At 38.4% G+C, this 18,374-nt stretch overlaps 1 protein-coding gene across 1 annotated transcript in view; it reads left to right on the top strand.

Annotated features, from left to right (window-relative positions):
* LOC126648077 (uncharacterized) overlaps window positions 1–18,374 on the top strand; it is an 80,323-nt gene that overhangs the window by 44,294 nt on the left and 17,655 nt on the right. The window contains exon 6 of the mRNA XM_050330808.1: window positions 14,168–14,377. Within this exon, the coding sequence (XP_050186765.1) occupies window positions 14,168–14,377 (210 nt within the window). The remainder of the gene's footprint in view (window positions 1–14,167; window positions 14,378–18,374) is intronic.

Raw genomic sequence — 18,374 nt, 5'->3', positions numbered from 1 at the left:
AGGTGCCCTGTCCACAGCAGGGGAGGTTGGAACTAGGTAATCTTTAATGTCCCTTCCAACCCAAACCTTTATGTGATTCTATGATTTTTCTTCTCTCCCCTAAGTACTAGAAGCAGAAGATACTGAAGCACAGATGAAAGCTTTGAATGCAAAGAGACACAATTATCTCAGAGTTTTGGATAGGTAGACAGATAGATAGATAGATAGTCAGATAGATAGATAGATAGATGGATCAGTAAAGAGTAATTTATCTGATGCAGAATATATTTGTGAGGCACAAACAAGCTACAAAGAAAGCAAAAGTCTAGAAAATAGAACTGCAACATCTCAAGGCACAGAAGATTAAAGTTGTTCTTCCAGCCATTCTATTTCAGTGAATTATTGTTTATATAAATCCATTTGCACTAGAAGTCAGAAAGACCATTTTTTTCCACAAATACTACTGTTTTCCTAGAAAACAGAAATGGGATCAGGAAATTGATTATTAAACATTGCACGTTAGGGTTTAAGAGACCTCACGTTCCAAAAACATGATCTAATTCTGTGAGTCAAATTAGCATTCTTTGCCAGACAGAACACTGCAGCACTTGGCTGCTTTAAACTACATCCAGAAGAACAAACCTTGTTGTCATCAGTTCATCTCCACAGTATGTCAAATTCAAGATTTCTTTGCAGCACATGTAAAATGAGATGTTGCTACCACAGGGACAGGGTGGTTTCTGCCGCTGCATCACAATCATGTTGGATACTCTGAAGCTTCCTCTGCTCTTACTGTCTCTAGAGGAACAGCCCCAGTGCAGGGACCTTCCCTGGATGCAGTAACAGCCACCAGCCTGGCTTACTGGGGCCCTGCTGCAAGTAGCTACCTGCTTTGGTTATACCTGGAGCTGGTCCTGCTTCAAGAAAACAAATAGTCTGGGAAGACACAATAGTGCTTTTAATTGGTGATTGCTTCTAATATAGCCTGATCTTTAATTTGTAATATTAACTAGAAATGCAAGGTACAGTTGGCTGGAAACTGCTTAAATAAGAGGAGAACCAAGCAAGACTGCTGATTCTCTTACAGTGATGAGAAATGATTCCTTAGTATGAAAGAAAAGTAATGCATAAGTATCCCTCCCCAGAATAACACCCAGAAAAATCTCAGTACTTTTTCTCAAAACATATTTTAACTTGAGGAAAAAAATGGAGCAACCCTATTTGCTGTATGCTAAGACTTAAAGAAGCCTACAGTCTTTAGACAGGATTTTCCCAAAAATCAAACCATAAGAATGTGCTTGAAATAGAAGATGTGCTGAGTGTTTTCTGATTTTTCTTTAAATGGGGTTCACCCATCCCCATAAGACACATAATGAGAAAAGGAACCAGCAAAGAGCTGAGAAATGGTACAGAGAGTAATGACTGGAAATGACTTCTACAGGTACCAAAAAAAGGATCAGTCAGTTATATCAGTCTTAGTCAATTCAACATACAAGACCAGCTCTTGGTGATTTCAATCCTAGAGAAGTATCAGCTAAGTGTTTATTAACTCTGTTTAATTCAGAAGGCATTACACTACTCTTGGGCACACTTGCTTCTTTTCTTTTTGAATAATACACTAATTTGATTGATGTTTTCCTATGCTTAGCATTCTGTTGATTGATATGTTTTTCTATGACAATGGGGAAATGTTCTGGTTACAGTTAAATAACATAAAATGTTTGGACATGATTCATTCCTGTGCTGCTGTCACTTACTCCAATTTTACTTGATCAAAGTAGCTACACCAGAATAAAAGAGTTAAAGATGCAGTGAATCAAGCACACATGAAAAGCAGAAAAAATAAGTTTTTATTGAGCTATGAAATTACTTCAGTGTATTATCTAAACTATGATACAGTTTATGTTTTCTACTGAAATTAAAGATTTATACAATGTGATAAAAATCCACTTGTAAGAGGCATGAAATTTACTTAGAAAAAAGGGTGAAAAGACATTAGATCTGTATTTTTAAAGCTTTGCTGTTATTTTTTCTAATAATTTTCACAAAATTTGCCCTTTTGAAAGTAAATGTGTCGGTTATAGGTGCTGTTTTTGTATTCTCCTATGTAGTATTAGCTGAATCACTTGCATTCACTCAGACTAAAGTAATTTTCAATGTTCACCTTTTTTTATATCTTCACTATGTAACAATAATGTAGTATGAAATAGGAACATCTCCCATTAGTTCTGTAAATGAATAAGAAACCTTTCATATATTAAGCTACCCAAATTGAAGCAAAATCATTAGGGAGTAAACAGTCATCTTTCTTTTCAGTATCCACTTTGTTAAAATTTAGACTTCTAGTTTTGTTTGGTTTGCCAACCCAGTATCATGTGGTTTTGTCTCTTTACTATTGTAGTTTTCTACCAAGAACTGCCTTTTAACATAGTAATTGAGACTAAGTAAAGTTAGTTTCTTTGGGTTTCTTTTTCACACTTTACCATTCATAGCTTGTCGCATACTCTTATGGTAATACATGAGTGAAATATAAGGTGCTTTCACATAAGGAAAAGATGTTACTTCCCTCTATGGTGGACTGAGGGCTCGAGTTGTGCTCTCCCAGTCTGTGCCTTCCTGGGGGCTCTGTTCTGTTGTCCCATGTGGGAGTGCTGCTAAGCTCACAGGGGATTTCACGTGGCCTACAGCCTCACTAATGTGAGATCCTGAACGACTCTCAGGAGAGAGGGCAGTGACTGATAAATTTCCCAGACAGCAGCAACATTCTCTCATCTGCCCTCTTTTCAGTGGTGGCTCTGGGCTGCTCAAGGTTATTCCCACAAGCTGGTGCTACAGGGAGTGTCTATGCCATACATTTCATTGCAGATCTTGTGTTGCTTGTTCTCAGTCTGACAGAGAAGATATGGCAGCAAACCCTCTGCTGCCTAGAGTTGGACCTTCTCTTTCATGTTGGGTCAGGGGTCCAACCGCAAGCCCTGGGAGGGGAGACAGTATGTAGTCCTTCTCTGCATGTGGGAGAAGTGGTACCGTCCTCCTACCAGAAAAATGGTCACCAGGTTAGAAGTAGAGGGAGGAAAATGTGGCAGTGACTGTTCCTGAAACTTATTAAGATGCTATGTTCAGGCAATATACATTTGACTATAACTGGATCTTACTATGAGTAATATTTCCTAATTAACCACAGGGATTCATGAGCTTTGCAGACTGAAAGACTGAGCATAGGAAATGTCCCAGGTCTGTTTTTAATCAAATTTATGTCGTTATGAATTGCTTGCTTTTGGAAAAAGTTTCAGGAGTAGCTAGTCCTAGGAATTACCCAGGGGGTGTGAAGATACTTCCAGTTACATACTTGTAATGTCTCTGGAGCCGTACCTGAGTTAGTTAGAAAAGAATTATTTCTACAGAATTAGAGCATACTTCTTAGTGGACATGGGAATGGTGGATGATCTCATTACCTCTGTCCTCCTTAGATCTATTCTAAGGCTTTTCAAACTCATCAGGGACTGTCTTTCCAGTCCATGTAGACCCTGGAGGGTCATGAATCTGGAAACTAAACTCTAACACACAGATGAGTATGGACTTGCAATAATGAAAACCTTAAGCTTTTGAATTTTTTTTTTTTTTTTTTAATATTCTCTAATGGAAAATACTATTTTTTTTTCTTTTCCCTGGTGTGGCTCAGGCCAGATTTTGACTGTGCAGACACACAGTGAAGGACTAGGGGCCTGTCAGCATATGCTCTATGTTACAAATGTGGCAACAATAGCTGTGTAGACAAGTACAGGGGAAACCTGTGTGCTGGGACAGATGATGGTAACAAGGAGGGAAGAAGAAATTGATAAGTGGCTACCAAATTTACTCTGGGTCAGATCAGGGCTATGTGCTCAATCAACCTCACAGCCCTTTACAGGACAAAAAGGCAACATTTAGCAGATCTAATGCATATGGAGATGCAACTGGAGAACACATTTTAGCACCTTTCTTTTTCATGGTAAATCTGTGTAAAGAAACGTTACGTCTTGGAGATATATAATGTTTTTCTGGTTTGTGTCTATTCTCTAGTCAGGGATATACCCCTTGTTTGTGAAAATTAGGGAGTGACTTTTTAAATGGAATTATAGTAATCAAAAACTCTTAAAATTTGTGCCGGATTTTTCAGTGTTAAAAGTAAAATATGCTGCTGTCTGTACTAGGATATTTAATTATTAGTGTAGTAATTAAGCAAGTTTTGGTTTGTTTTTTTTTTATATTAACAGCAAGTTATAGGCATGTTTTTATAGATGTGAATACTACAACCATACAGAAAAAAAATCAGTTCTCAGGAGACCAGTGAAATTGGTAACATTGGTCAAAAGGTAAGGTTTCCAAGACAGATCTGTCACTACATTCATGGGATAATGAAGTGTCTGGCAGGATTGGGTTTTGTTTGTATCTAAGTTGTGGGGGAGAGCTGTCTTTCCGTTCTGTGTGTGAGTTCTTACAGCAGCTCATTTAGCATAGGTCTCAGCCCAGAGGCATGACAGGGAAATACTACCTGCAGTATGCAGTGCAGGTGGCTCGCTTCTTTGGCCCATACAACAGCTACCATTACTGTAGGGAGCCTTATGCTCCAAGAGAAAAGTGAAGAAGACCTCACAGAAGTCTGGTAGAGACTGGTAGAGATATCCTCCTGCAAGGGCCCATGCCACCGCTTTGTGGGTTGTCATCTTCTTCTTCTCAAAATAAAGAAAAAGGAAAAAGCAACAAGATTTACTTCCTGCTAACTTCTATTTGAGGGTGAACTAGTGTTCCAAGCACACTTTTGCAGTCCTGTTGTGGAGTCACTGACTGAACCACAAGTGTCTATGTTTATATGTGCCAATGCACCAGTGTTGTGAAGAGCTCTGTGTAGTGGGTACCTGCTGAGACAAAGATTTGAGATGAATAGCACCCATATTGATTTGCCTATAATGGAGTGGAAAAGAAAAATGTCCAGGTTTTGTTGCAGGTATTTTCATGGGGTATTAAATTGGTGGATTAGTTGCAAACAGCAGTACTGATAAAGTCTCCTGTCCATCTTGATGGTTGGGCCTTTCTATTAAAATGACACATAAATAACCTATTATGTCCCCCACCCATGGAAATTCAAATGCACCTGTCAACTTGATAAAGCACTTGCCTGGAGGGAAGCATTGTTTACATTTTCACTCCATTCTTCAGAAAAAGTGAGATTCTAATTATTTTTCCCACTGTAAATTAATGCTGACTATGGTGGTTAGCATATCTCTGTATTGTTATATCTATGCAAAAGTTAAATAATAGAACTGATCCATCATGTATTATGCAATGTGCATTTTTATGACAGGCTTCCCTCTGATCTTATTATGCCTTTCTTCACAAATACTTACTTTTTTTTTTCTAGCAGCCAGGAGAATCTTTGTTGACTGCTGGTTCAGAAGTTGAAATCTGTCCTGTGTGAAAACAAAAGTGCAATTTACATGTTTATCGGATGCTGAACTCTGCTATCTTCTGAGAATGAAAAAATTAGGATTTAAAAGTATACTCCACTGATAATAAGTTTCATTATAATAGACAATTGGTCACAGTACACTAAACCATTTTTCTACAAACCAAGCACATCAAATTCAGTACTACAATACAATTGTTTCTGGATATCTCAGACAGCAACTTTTCATTCAGGAAAAGCAAACTAGTTAAGGCGAAATCAAGTGCAAACAGAATCTTTTTTGCATGCATAAAATCACGCCACACCTTTGCCCAAAACTTGAAGCTGTACCATAAACAATTTGCTAGGTCTCCTAGCAGTCATTTTTATTTTATTTGTAAAATATTTTTTTGTGTGCATTTAATAGATTTCTACTTGAACTGAAGACAGAGCTGCTGAAATACCACAAAGGGGGCTGATTTTGCAATAGTATGGCTCAAGTGGAAAATATTATTGTGAGAAGAATTCCTGCTATCTGTTTTTTTAACTGAAGCAGGGAAGAAGGCATTGCTGAGAGGCCGTTGGTACACTCAGAGAGCCCCAGGAGACAGCCTGATCCTGCAAGTTGCTTTTACAAGTTTTGCAGACCCAACTGGTTTGCATACCCTGTTGAAGGCTTATGCAAACTGCCCTTAACCTTCGACTCTTTATCTGCTTCCTACAGTGGATTTCCATTTCTAGATTTCTAGAGAAGCATCAGTGTTAGGCATGGTTAAAATGTTTGAAAGAGCCAAAAATAAAAATCTGGTGCAGAAGGAAAAAGGAGTAAACTGACAACAAGGGAATGCCTCAGCAACTGAGGCACTTTTGGATTAGGTTCTGATGAACTTGCAGTTGGGAGGCAGAAAAAAACCTCCTTGGGATGAAGATGGCAGAGGGGATGAAATGAGAATGGAAAATGCCAATCTTGATCACAACCCAAGACCCAAACCTCTGCCATCTTCATTTTCTTCCCTTCTTTTCTATAATGAAACCAGCATTTACTTTAATGCTACGGAACTTAAATGCTTACACAAGTATGCCAGGCCCTTCCACTACTCTCTACCCTACCAGGAAGTTGATTGTGAAACTTTTTTCCTTCAGTTCTTCCTCCATGGCCTACCTCTGCAGTGATGTCTGCAAGAGGGTATCTGATTGCTGGTGATTATTTGGAAAATTAGGTAAGATAATTTAGGGACAATTAAAGCAAACAACCACATGTATATGCTAATGCAATTCTTACTCTAATCTCAACATAGATTGCTAACTTTATTCTCCAGGCAGCCCATTTCTACCTGTCTCCACAGATGTTGGAACAGTGGGAATGCCATGTAAGTGAGAGATTCTACATGCTTCTGTGGTAAATGTTTGCTAATAATTCATATCTGTCCTGGGTAGTCAGTATACTCATTAGGACTATTGAAAGATCAGAGAAAAATTACAGTATTTCTAAAAGGGGCATCAATGCTTCACAGATGTTCACTTATGTTTTGCCAAAAGTGTTGAAGCTTGCTTTTCACTTTCACCTTCTTTTTCCTAGCCCCCTTCTGTCTACTTCAAAAGAAAGCTGGGTCTAAGTAGGTGAAATAGGAAAATTTAGATTCTTACTAAAACCTATAGCAATTTTGCAATTGTTTGAAAGGAAAAAAAAAAAAAAGAAATTAGAATTCAGACTTGGTCAGATACTCAACAAAAGATGCCCTCCACTGTTCACCCTATGCTTTAACCCACTGGCACTATTCTGCTGCCTGCACAGGAGGAAATTTTCTGAAGCTGAAAATGATAAAAAGTAGAAACCACTAGTCCAGTGTATTTAAGTTCTCAGCTGATTTGCTCTACATATAGTAATCCAGGTTTAAAAATGTTATTTAGCTGCCAGGAATAGATCTGTCTATCTGATGTAAGTCAGAGGTGAATAAATGCATGTCTCATACTCAGATGTGCATACATCTTGAATGCACTGGGTCTTGGACATGTTTATTGAAATCTGTGAACACAGACTTATCTCTTCTAACTGTCTTTTTTCTGCATTTAATCAGTCCAAACAGTAAAAATAAAATAAAATGCTCATTGCAAATAAATTGATTGACAAACTTAGCTCCTTTGTTTTCCATTTACATATTTTTTTTTGAAATGCATTGTTATTTACAGATCTGTCAGTGTTATTTTCACAAGCTTTTGCAGAATGTGGTCTGTGGGCAAATTTTATCCCATAAGTTGAACTGCTCCATGAATCTATTTACTATTTGTTGTTTCTGGTGTATGTTTGGTCACCAAAGTCATATAGTATTATTTCTACTTTCCGACTACATTACATTTGTAAACAGATGAGTAATGAATAACAAATGTTGATGAGCAGATAATGAATAGCAGACGCTCTTATTTACACAGATATGCCCTTGTATGCATTAAAATCCTGACTTCCACAGGAAAAATAACTTTTCCTAAACACTTTTGTATATAAAATCCTGTCTGTCTGAAGTTAATGAAGATGCTTTCTTAAGTAACTGATTCCAGCATCCCTTATAACATTTGGTAAATGAGGCAGGGAGAGAGATTTCTCCTGCCCATCTGAACCAAACCCATTCTGAGCTTGGAATACAGCAGGATTCTCAGGAATAGGAAGGGAATGTATTTTATCTCCTTTCCTTAGGGCAAATCAATGGACAAAGGCACTGCTATGCACAAGGAAATGCTGCGGCCTTTAATTTTCACTCACTAAGGTTTTTGCTGCATTGAATATCAGTTTTCCTTGACTTAATTCTTGAGATGACATTTTTCCCAAAATTTATCATTGTTTGGAAAATTATTTTTCTACATTTGTATATATTTTTATGAACAACTCAAATATGGAGACTTAAAACTACAGAAGATTTAGATCTGAAAAGATGGGATGGTAAGCAGCAGACTACACTAGAAATGGGTACACTGTGGCTAAGAAATATGTGGCTACACTTCGTAATAGCTAAAAGGAGATGAAAATCATCTCCTAGAAAAGATCTGCATTGCTGTTCATTGGGCATATTCATAAATGTGATGCTATCACAAATCAGAAACAAGAAGATCCTCTACTGTGTCCCAGTGTTATGATACTAAGCAGCTTTCCATAAATCTATTCTGGGATCCTTAGTCATTTACAAAGAGGTTATTTGCTGTATATGGTTATTTTCATCATTTAGTCTGTCCATGTCAGTTTATTAAATAAATCAGGTAAGACTGTAACACCAATGCTTCAGGCACTCATAATTTGACTGAAATAAACAATTCCCGGCTACTACTGGTCCATTATGCTGGTCCATTATGTTCATAAATAGGACAATTTAGAAACAAGTTATCTATCTGTAGAGTTACTATGGGCAGTCGTAGGTGGGGATATTGCACTGCTTCAAAGCAATTTGCTGCTGATCGGGCTCTGGAGGTCAGAGTATGGCTGTTACATCATGCATGCCTGGATGGGTCCTCTGCCAGTAGCCCACCAAAGGCCTTTGCTAAACTGAGACATTTACATGCTCCATTATTGCCCCGGGCATGAGAGCACACATTGTCACTCTACCAAGGTACACTGTGTATGTATAAGTATGTGTAAATACTTCATATATCTAAGGATTAAATATGAGGAGCATTGGCGTAACTAGTCATGACTTTCTCGCGATGGTATGATTTTTGGCAGTCCTAATAGCTTTCTTTGCTTGTTGGTGCCTTTGCTTGCCATTTCTCTGATTTCATGATTTATTCAAGCCGAGTTTGTTTTCACGTCTTATAAAGTACCCTGTCTTTTCTACAGTGGCTTGGAAACCTTCCCCACTGTCACAGCTAATTCTGCATGAGGTTCAGTGATAGCCTCACCCAGACCTGCATGCCACCAAGGTGCCTTTGACACAGGCAGGAAGGGTGTTTTTAGACATTTCCATGTAAATTCTTCTTTTCCCAGAGTTACTGGCAAGGCTTTTAGCAACAGCGTGTCAGAGATGGGGTTTGAAATGCTTAAGGGATGCTGTGCTTCCCTTGGAGGTTAGCACTAGCCAGCTTTTGTTTTTTTTAATTGTAGAGCTAGAGTGGTTTAACGAAGATTGCCTCCAGGACATTAATTCCCATATTTACAACTCTTACCACAGAAAATGCACTTACCATGTTTATGAAAGTTACCTGAAGTAAATACAGCACCCTCAGCATTTGATGTTTGGTTTTTTTTTTCCCCCTATAATTTCAACACTTATGCCCTTTTGCCTAAAGTCAACAGTTTTTAACTTTTGCTAATTGTTTTTCATGACCAGCTCTCAGTTCCACCCATTCTCAACTGGTCAGTTTGGTCCATATTGCTCACATTATGCATTTTCTTTTAATGATGTTTTCAAACAATTTTTTTATACATTTTGAAATGCATGAAGGTAGAAATTATTCACATGACATTGCTGATAATAATGCTGCAAGCAGTAAAGAATCAGTACTAATCACAGTCAAGTGCTTGGATGCAGATGTATATTTCTCAGCTTTTTAGAAAGAATATTTTTATGTTGATGCCTCTTTTTAAGACACTAAAAGTCAGAATTCTTCTCATCCCCACTCTGGCTCAGAAAACCTGAGGAAACGTTTTTCCTGTCTTCTTTCACAAAAGCTGTTGAACAATAGAAAACGTCATAGTACCTTTTATGCACTAGTGTGGCATTTTCTGTACCCTGACGTTGGAAGTATTAATATTAATTGGCTGTGCCTCAAGTGTGTAATATATTTATAAATATGCATTTATTAATATATTTGGGTTTTAAATGTTATTGTGTTCTACTTCAATACCATATTTGTATACACTTGGTATGGCATGATATACAACAAAGTACATTTGTATTTTTACTTATGTATCTTTTGTTCTAGGTTATGTACTGTAATTTTCAAAGGGTTGACATAATTTACCTTCTTTGTACGAGAAGCCTGTTCCGTTCTTTTAAAAACCTGTATATTTTTACGTCACAGTGTACGCTAAAGGAGCAGTGATTGAAATCATTGTTGTCAAGTAAGAATGTATTAAAATTATTAATAAGACTTAAAACCACATGAGACTTACTGAATCATCTGATCTGACCTAAATTTATGACCCTTCCTCCCAGTTCTTCCCTTTGCATACTTGCACAAAGATAGGACGATCAAAAGGAGAAAAAAAAGCCAACATAATAAAGGCCAGCAAAAACTGTACATTTGCATTAGGTCAATGCAACATTTTGTGATTATAATAATACAAACAAATAAACTATAAGGGCATTCACATCAGACCTCATTTCAAGCTGAACTATTATAAAGTGATTAACAGCCTCACACTCTCGCTTTAATTAAGTTATGTTGTGAAATATTCAGCATTTCAACCTGTTCTGGCCTGCCTCTTTTATCATTGAATTACCATCCTTAATGTGTTTTTCTGCTGAAAGATGAATTTCATTTAAGGATTACTGTACACTGCTCTGGCATTTTGTGGTTTCTTGTCAGCCCTTGTGAATCTAGATCATTGCTAACTTCAGTTTCTCTGACATGTCCTATATGCACAGTCTCTTGACTAGCCTGTCTCTGTGGATTTATTAACTCATATTGTATTCCTGTAGAAATGAATGGACATTTTTGATTAACTTAATGATAGAAATTTCAGATGACAGTAGAGTTTACTTTTGGAGCTTACTTCAGGTCATGTAGGCCACAGCAGTTCTCTAGTGACCTATCACTTCACAGAAATTTGTTTTGAAAGTTTCAAGGCAGTGGACATCTGTCTGCCAAATACTTTCAGATGGTTTTAGCAAGGAGGGAATTGAAGGGTCCTTCTGAGCTGGGGTCTCTAAATCCACAGCCACACCCAGCACTGCTTTTTCCTTTCCTGTGGTTGGTTTTCAACTGTTATATCCTACCACATATTTCAGAGGCAACTCAGCACAGCATGATCAGTTTTGGTGGTGTTTTTTCCCTCTCAGTTGTCTGATGATCAATCTGCGCTTTTGGGGAGGGGAGGACATGCTGAACAATATCGTCATGTTCTCTTGTTTAGTCACATAAATATTCCCAGAGGGAGTTCACCAGATCTTGAAATGTGACAACAGGTCAGGTGGGTCTGTGTACTCCCACTACCCTGTAGAACTGTCTGCTCTCAGGGAGGTGGCAAGGCAGAGACTTCTGATGCCATACCTGATCCCATATGGATATAGTGCCCCAGGGATGGCACTCGGAGCCAGGAACTTCCAAAGGAGGTCTTTGCCCTGGCAAGGTGAAGGTTTGCTCAAGCACAAAGGTTTGAGAGACATGGCTTTGGCTCCCTGCACAGTAATTTTATGCCATAAATTACACTCAACTCTGACATTGATTGAAAATACAGGTAGTAATTTATTTGTGGGAAGGTGGTCTAAGGTCCCTGCTCTCCTCTGTGATGGACAAACACAGCATGAATATCTTTGCCCCCAGATCTCACAGCTCAAAAGTGCAAAAAGATGCAAAGAAAGATGCAGTGCTCAAAGGGAGGATCCACAACTTGCAAAACACATGGTAAAAAAGCCCCTTACTAGGTGGTAGGGACAAACACAAGAGAAGAACAAGGAGATTCAATAAAAGTAGGATAAGATGAGGGTCAGAGAAGAAGCAGGGGAAGGTATGGGACAGATTCAGGAGGGAAGAAAATACTTTGCAGAAAGGAAGCTAGCAGTACAGGTGAAAACACACCTGGCATAAAAGGAGGATCATAACAGAGATCATTCTGTTTGCTGTGTTTACTGAAGACTGAATTTCTGAGCAGGGTCTTGCAACCACTTCTCCTTCCTGAAGCCATAGATCAGGGAAGAGACACAAGGCTTGGTGCTCTTGACTTGGACAGGTCAGAGCTCTTGGCTGTGAGACACTGGGATGAGAAAGGAGGGTAACCACGGCAGGGTCTTTGTTCCCACTTTACAAGCTCTGATGTGGCAGTTCCTGTAGCTGCTTGTCCATGCTCTAGACAACACTGTCCCAAAGGAAGCTGCTTTCCTATTTTCATGAGAGCATTGGCCTCCCTAGTGCTTATGGAGCACTGAGTATGGCAGGCACGTGAAACATGCTTATCTGGTAGATGGAAGAAAATGCAAGGCTTGTCCTGTCCATACAGCTGCTGTGTGTTCCTAACAAGTTGTCCTGAATGGAAGCCTTTTACCCCCAGAAACATTGGTGGGGGAAATTCAGACTGCACTTATTTTACCTTAAATTTCACATGGCCTTTCCTTGTTTTAAAACATAAAAAATTGATTAGGACTGGTGCAAATGAAAGCTGGTGCTAAAATGAAGTATCCTATTGTTCTGTCGTTCCTGGAAAAGAGTTGGAGATAATTTCCTGTATGTGATCTTGGATTCTTAATTCACCTAAAACAAATCCTCTCCTAAGGCAGTTGCTCAGAATAGCAGCATGCACGTCAGGATTGTGGCATTGACACACTGTGCTAGTTAAGGGATTCCTTGTAATGCGTAAGAACAGCTAAGGAAACACGAACTGGAACACAAGCAAACTGAGCTAAATCTAACTTTTCCTAAAGTGAGAGAAAAAATTTTTATCTGGTGTTTTTTGAGATCTCTTATAAGAATCTGAGCTCTTCATTCCAGCAAAAAGCAAAAGCCAAACTATGTAAAAAAACATTTTGATGTACCTATCTTAAATTAGAGCTTTTCTTTAGCTAACTTCGATGTGGAATTCCAGTGATTTCAGGAAGTGTAATACATTTTCCTGAAAGAAAGGGCATGTGCTACTACAGCAAAAGAGGTATTTCCTCTACATTAAGTTGAAGTGCTTGGGAAGAACATGCCAGTGTATTGTAAGGATGTACTAATATCACCAATCCCTTCCTTCTATGAACGGGAGCAGCATCTCCTGGGAGAAAGTGAGGGACAAAAAGGTCTTGCAAAAGTAGAGGGTTAAAAAGCTTACACTTCAGTGGGAGTATAAAAATAATGCCTCTCATCATCAGTTTCATTTAAGGATAAAGGGTGCTTAAGCTGTGTGCTATGTTCCGTCTGTAGTATTGAATTCTCTGCAGCCTATGTAAAGAATTAACATGAAAAAGGTTAAATGGAAATTCTGACTGATGCAGGGAGGTACAAAACCTACCAAAGCAAATACGTTTAGAGCAAACCAGGAAACTAGGTAACTGTGTCAATAAACTAGCTTTACATGACGCACTAAAATGCACCTTATTTACTCTGCCTCATTTACAATTCTGTTAGCAGCACAAGGTTATTTTAATACTATACAGAGATCAGAGACTAAAAAGTGCTTGTGGGTACAGGCACAAAGGCTTCTCAAAGAGAGAGAAATACAAATACTCCTTCATGAAATTCTTGGGAAGCTTTCCTTTTTTTTTAATCAGCATTCCCGTTTTATTGTTTAACCTACCCTGCTTGATCTCCCTAGTTTTGGTTAATACGGGAGTCAATTACAGCTTCATCTGTGCAGAATTAACTTTATAGAATATACACTAGGGATTTGTCTATCTCCTCTATTTAGATCTATGTCATAAAAAAATATGTAGTAGAGAACTGAGTGCAAGCACTGCATATGGTACAGGCTTTGCAGATTTATTGTAAAATCATTTTAAATCGGTTAAGCTCTTGCCAGAAGTTAATTAAATATGTTCCTTTGGTGGGGGGTGGGGGACTCTGTGTGCCTGCGTGTGTGTGTGTGTCTCTGTCTGTCTGTGTGTGTGTGTCTGGGGGCGGGGGGACCCTCTGTCTCACTAGGTGGCAGTGTCTGATTACATCTGGAAGGACCACGCCAGCCAGCCTGGTGTCTCCAGCTGTGACCTCCAGCACCAGGATGAAATCCCTGACTCTGCATCCAGCTGGAAAGGTAGCACCACTGTTCACGTCTCTGTCTACACTGTTCACCTCAGCGGCTTCCAGGAGCTCTACAGGCACTTCCTCCGGCTACCTGATGGGGCTATCATTGAGGTAGGTCCGAGCAGGCTCCTCACGGTGAGATTCTGGAGGCAAAGGAGTGCACTTCAGAAGTAGGTCAGTGTCAAAACAGGAAAACAGGCCTGCCTGACCCTGCCCAAAATACGCACTGAAATCTTCCCTAGGAAGACCTCGCTCTGAAACAGTAGTGTAAAGTCAATGAGTTAATGCTTTTTGTGGTGCAAAGTAGCAATTTAGGATTGTTTATAGAGCCATTTAAAGGCAATTATGTAAGATATACATTGAAACTACACACATAGAGATTATTTATAAATATGTATCGCTTAGAACCACATAAAGTCATTCTGTACAGGAATTATTGTATATATAAATATACCAAGTAAGTATTGTGTGCATATATTAGACAGCTAGCGTGGTCATTGACTTAGTTTGTCCTCAGATACACAGAGCTAAAGCACAGCTAGATTACTTACTGGCATCTTGCATGTTTTAGATTGAATCCTGGATGTTGTCAGATTTTTAGCAGCTTGTGCACTAAAAGACAATATAGGATGGTATTAAAGAGAAGTATCACCCATTACTTGTTTCATAGGCTGCATTTTGTTCCTCGTTTTTTCATTTTTATTCTAAGTGTTTTGAAGATTTGCATTTCCTTTTTGCCTTTGGTCTTGTGTTGAGAGACTATTAAAAAAAAGATTGGCATTTAAGAGAAAGTAAAGTCAAAGAATATCACTTTACCTACCCAGATTAGAAGTGGGAGTATCATAATGGAGATCTCTTTACCAGCGCTGGCAGATATTATGAAGAAGTACAATGTTTTCAATGGCTCACTTCTAAGGTGGAGGTGCAGATAGCTTTTTACAGCATAAGGAAAACATTGCTACTGCTCCTTTGTTTCAGTTTTTCAAGGTTCTTTTCTTTATTAAAGATTTTATTCTTAATGTCTTTGCCCTACTTGGCTTTTAAAAGAAAATTTAATTTAAAGGAAACTGTCCTCAAGGAATCCAAACATAATTTTCTGCCTGGGGAACTTGTGATTCACCAGCGTGAAGACACCTTGAAGAGTCTTCAAGCTGGCCAAAGAAAACAAGGGAAGGCACGTGGCCTACCTGAAGTAGAACTTAATTACTGGAACAAAGAAACCGGCAAATCTAAGTCTACGCCTAAAGTCTGTTAAAGAAGCTCCGCGTATGAGTAATTGCTGAGACTTTTGCTTAAACACATTTTCCCTGGTTGAGGTCAACAATGTAGCCCAGTTCCTACTTTCTGCCCATTACAAATGTAGCTGTTTGTGGAATGGTTTTTCCCAATTAAGTTCTTCTCATCTTTTTAGCTGAGAGGTTTCGTCCAACTTCCACAAGGCTGTGGGAAGAGGGTCTTTGAACACCCTCAAGGCAATCTTATCCCAGTGCACTGGTTCAGTTCATGAATCCCTTCTGTATTTCTGAGAGAGGAGAAATGCATTCCCATAAAATGTAGTTTTGTTTTCCCAGATGAGTTTTTGAGGAGCTTCCACCATCGACAAAGTGAGCACTGCACAGTAAGGATGCTCAAGCCACTTTAAGTTTCCTGCACCAGATCACAACTTAATCTATCCCTAAAATCCAGATGACTGAGTCTTATGTCATCGTCTTGAAAGTTGCATGTCTAATTTAGGAGATCAGTGCATGCTTTACAGCATTTTTACTTGTAGAACTAAATACAATTACATGTAAGAAATGTGCTTAACTAATAATTGCAGCAAAACCTATATACAGATCTTACATTTAGCTGATAACAGATGCAATTATACGTTTGTGTATTTTATAGGTCAGAGCTTTCTACTTCAGTTCCAAATTAAGACTATTTAATGAACTTTAGAACTATACACTGAGTAGTGAGAAGTCTGCTGCCATGGGGTAAAATACACCTGATCTTTACCACTTGCTACTGTTGTCTCTGCTCAAGAACAAGTTTTGTTGCCTCTTCTGCAGCCAGACAAGCAGTGGTACTTGAGTGGGGTTAGAAAATTTTTTAGAGCTGAAGGGTTGCATTGCAACCTTATGTATAATTTTTAAGGTGGAGGAGATGAAAGGCTACCTGGGCTTCTTGGGATAATCTTTTCAGTCGGCTGCCTCTGTTGACAACTTGTTGCATATAAATATTCAGTTTGAATATTTAGAGTTCTAAAGACTCAAGTAGTTTAGTTTACCTAACTCTGGTCTAGTTTAGGTATTCTATTCCCAGTGATTCAGTGGAAAGATTTTTCTGGATACTTACAGTCTATTTGGTCAGACGTTTCCTCTTATTCTAAATTTAATCATTGTCAGCTTCCATGTAATTATTTGGATCACCTTTTGGTGTAAATAAGACTTCTCTTTTCCAGAAGTTTACCTACATAATATAATTTCGTAATCTTATCTGTTTTCTGCCAGAATGGGTACAACACCTCACCAGAAGAAACAAGATGGTTTTTTTGTTTCTCTCCTCACCATTCCAGCAGTGGTGAAGGAGGAAAGGCTCTTCTTCCACATTGGCGAGGGCAGAGATTGTCACCTATTCTCTATCCCTGTCATATGAATGACAGCTGCCTTTCTTCTGATCTTTCTTCGAGATCATCAAGCCTCTTTCTCCTCACCAGAGACATTTGTACAAAGTGCTGTTTTGGGACTGTAGGAATATGGTCTCTAAGAACAGGAGAGGTCTACTACATCTACCTTGTCTGCAGAGTCAGAAAACAACTGATTTTCACTTATTTTTCCTCTCTTCTATGTGGACTAGTGCCTGTAGAATACAAGGAGTAATTCAACAGCATCAAGGAACTGGGGGTTACATTCACCTTCTTCCTGCAAAGCAATCATGATTTTTGTTACCGTAACATACCAAGGGTGAAAATTTAATTATTTCAGTGTAACCTTTTGTTCGTTTGTTCACTTTTATTACAAAACTCTGAAGGCAAATTGAAGATAGCAAAATGAAAAGACTGACTTTTAGTTTATGTGACTTTCAGGAATCATGCCTGAAAGAGCCATAACACTTATTCCTAATTATTGCAGTGAAACCTCATAATTCAAGCATTTGGGGACTAAGATCTCTCCATCAGGTGTGTGTAATGCTTTGTGCCATTACAGCATGATGGTTGCTGGTATTGGTAGGTGTTTTTCAGGAGTAGGTGTAATGGAAGGAAATGAGCAATTTGGTGGAAAACAACACAGATATTATAATAACTTTGCAAAAGCCTCTGCAAATATAGACACTGTTCAGAGGGTACCACCAGCATAAGCAGTAGCTTCTTAGCATTCAACTAAGTGAGGTGCATGTGCAGGCTCGCAAGAACACTTGCCAAACTCACCAACATGAGAACAGTATTGGAACCAGCAGGCCAAATTCTTTCTCAAATTTGTGTGTTCAGCTCTCGGTGACTTCAACTTCAGATATGTTTCTGTATCTGCAGATATTGTTTGGCAGGCGTAGGAGGAATTTTGCATAATCTTGCTGTAAAGTCCTTGGATGCTCATAAGGAATTCACTTTACAACCTCATCCTATTCTTCTATATTTCAGTGAAAGCAAGATTTTCTTATAGCCCTAATTCAGCAAAACAATTCCATGTTAACCTTATTTTATCCAAGGAGCCCAAACACTCATTTTACTAATAATTTCCTTTTTTTTATTTTTTTTTTATGTAGGTATAGCCATTTTTTTAGTGCTGTGTGTAGAAGTACACTAGCTAGGAATAAATGTCTCTATATGCAATACTTTCTTTAAAATGTTTAAAACTTCAAGTATGATATAGCCATTAGAGCTGCAGCTTTCCTGGTATAACTAGAAATTTCATGTCTGGTATGAAAAGTAGTTTTATAGGTTTCATAAAGATGAGACAAAACTAACTGTTTTAAAAGGAGCATTGAGTAAAAGGTGGCATGTATAAATTGCTCTAGAAATGTTAAATAAAAAGATTTTTTTTGAATGTGCAGCATAAAAATTATAGAGGTTAAACTTGTAGGTGCAGTCCTTTTATCATAAGCATTGTAAAATTTAAAGAATTCACAT

The sequence above is a fragment of the Myiozetetes cayanensis genome, unplaced genomic scaffold, assembly GCF_022539395.1.
Source record: "Myiozetetes cayanensis isolate MyiCay16 unplaced genomic scaffold, myiCay2020 scf1, whole genome shotgun sequence".
Taxonomy (NCBI): domain Eukaryota; kingdom Metazoa; phylum Chordata; class Aves; order Passeriformes; family Tyrannidae; genus Myiozetetes; species Myiozetetes cayanensis.
Note: the sequence above shows the minus strand (reverse complement) of the source record. Positions and strands in the feature narration are given on the sequence as shown.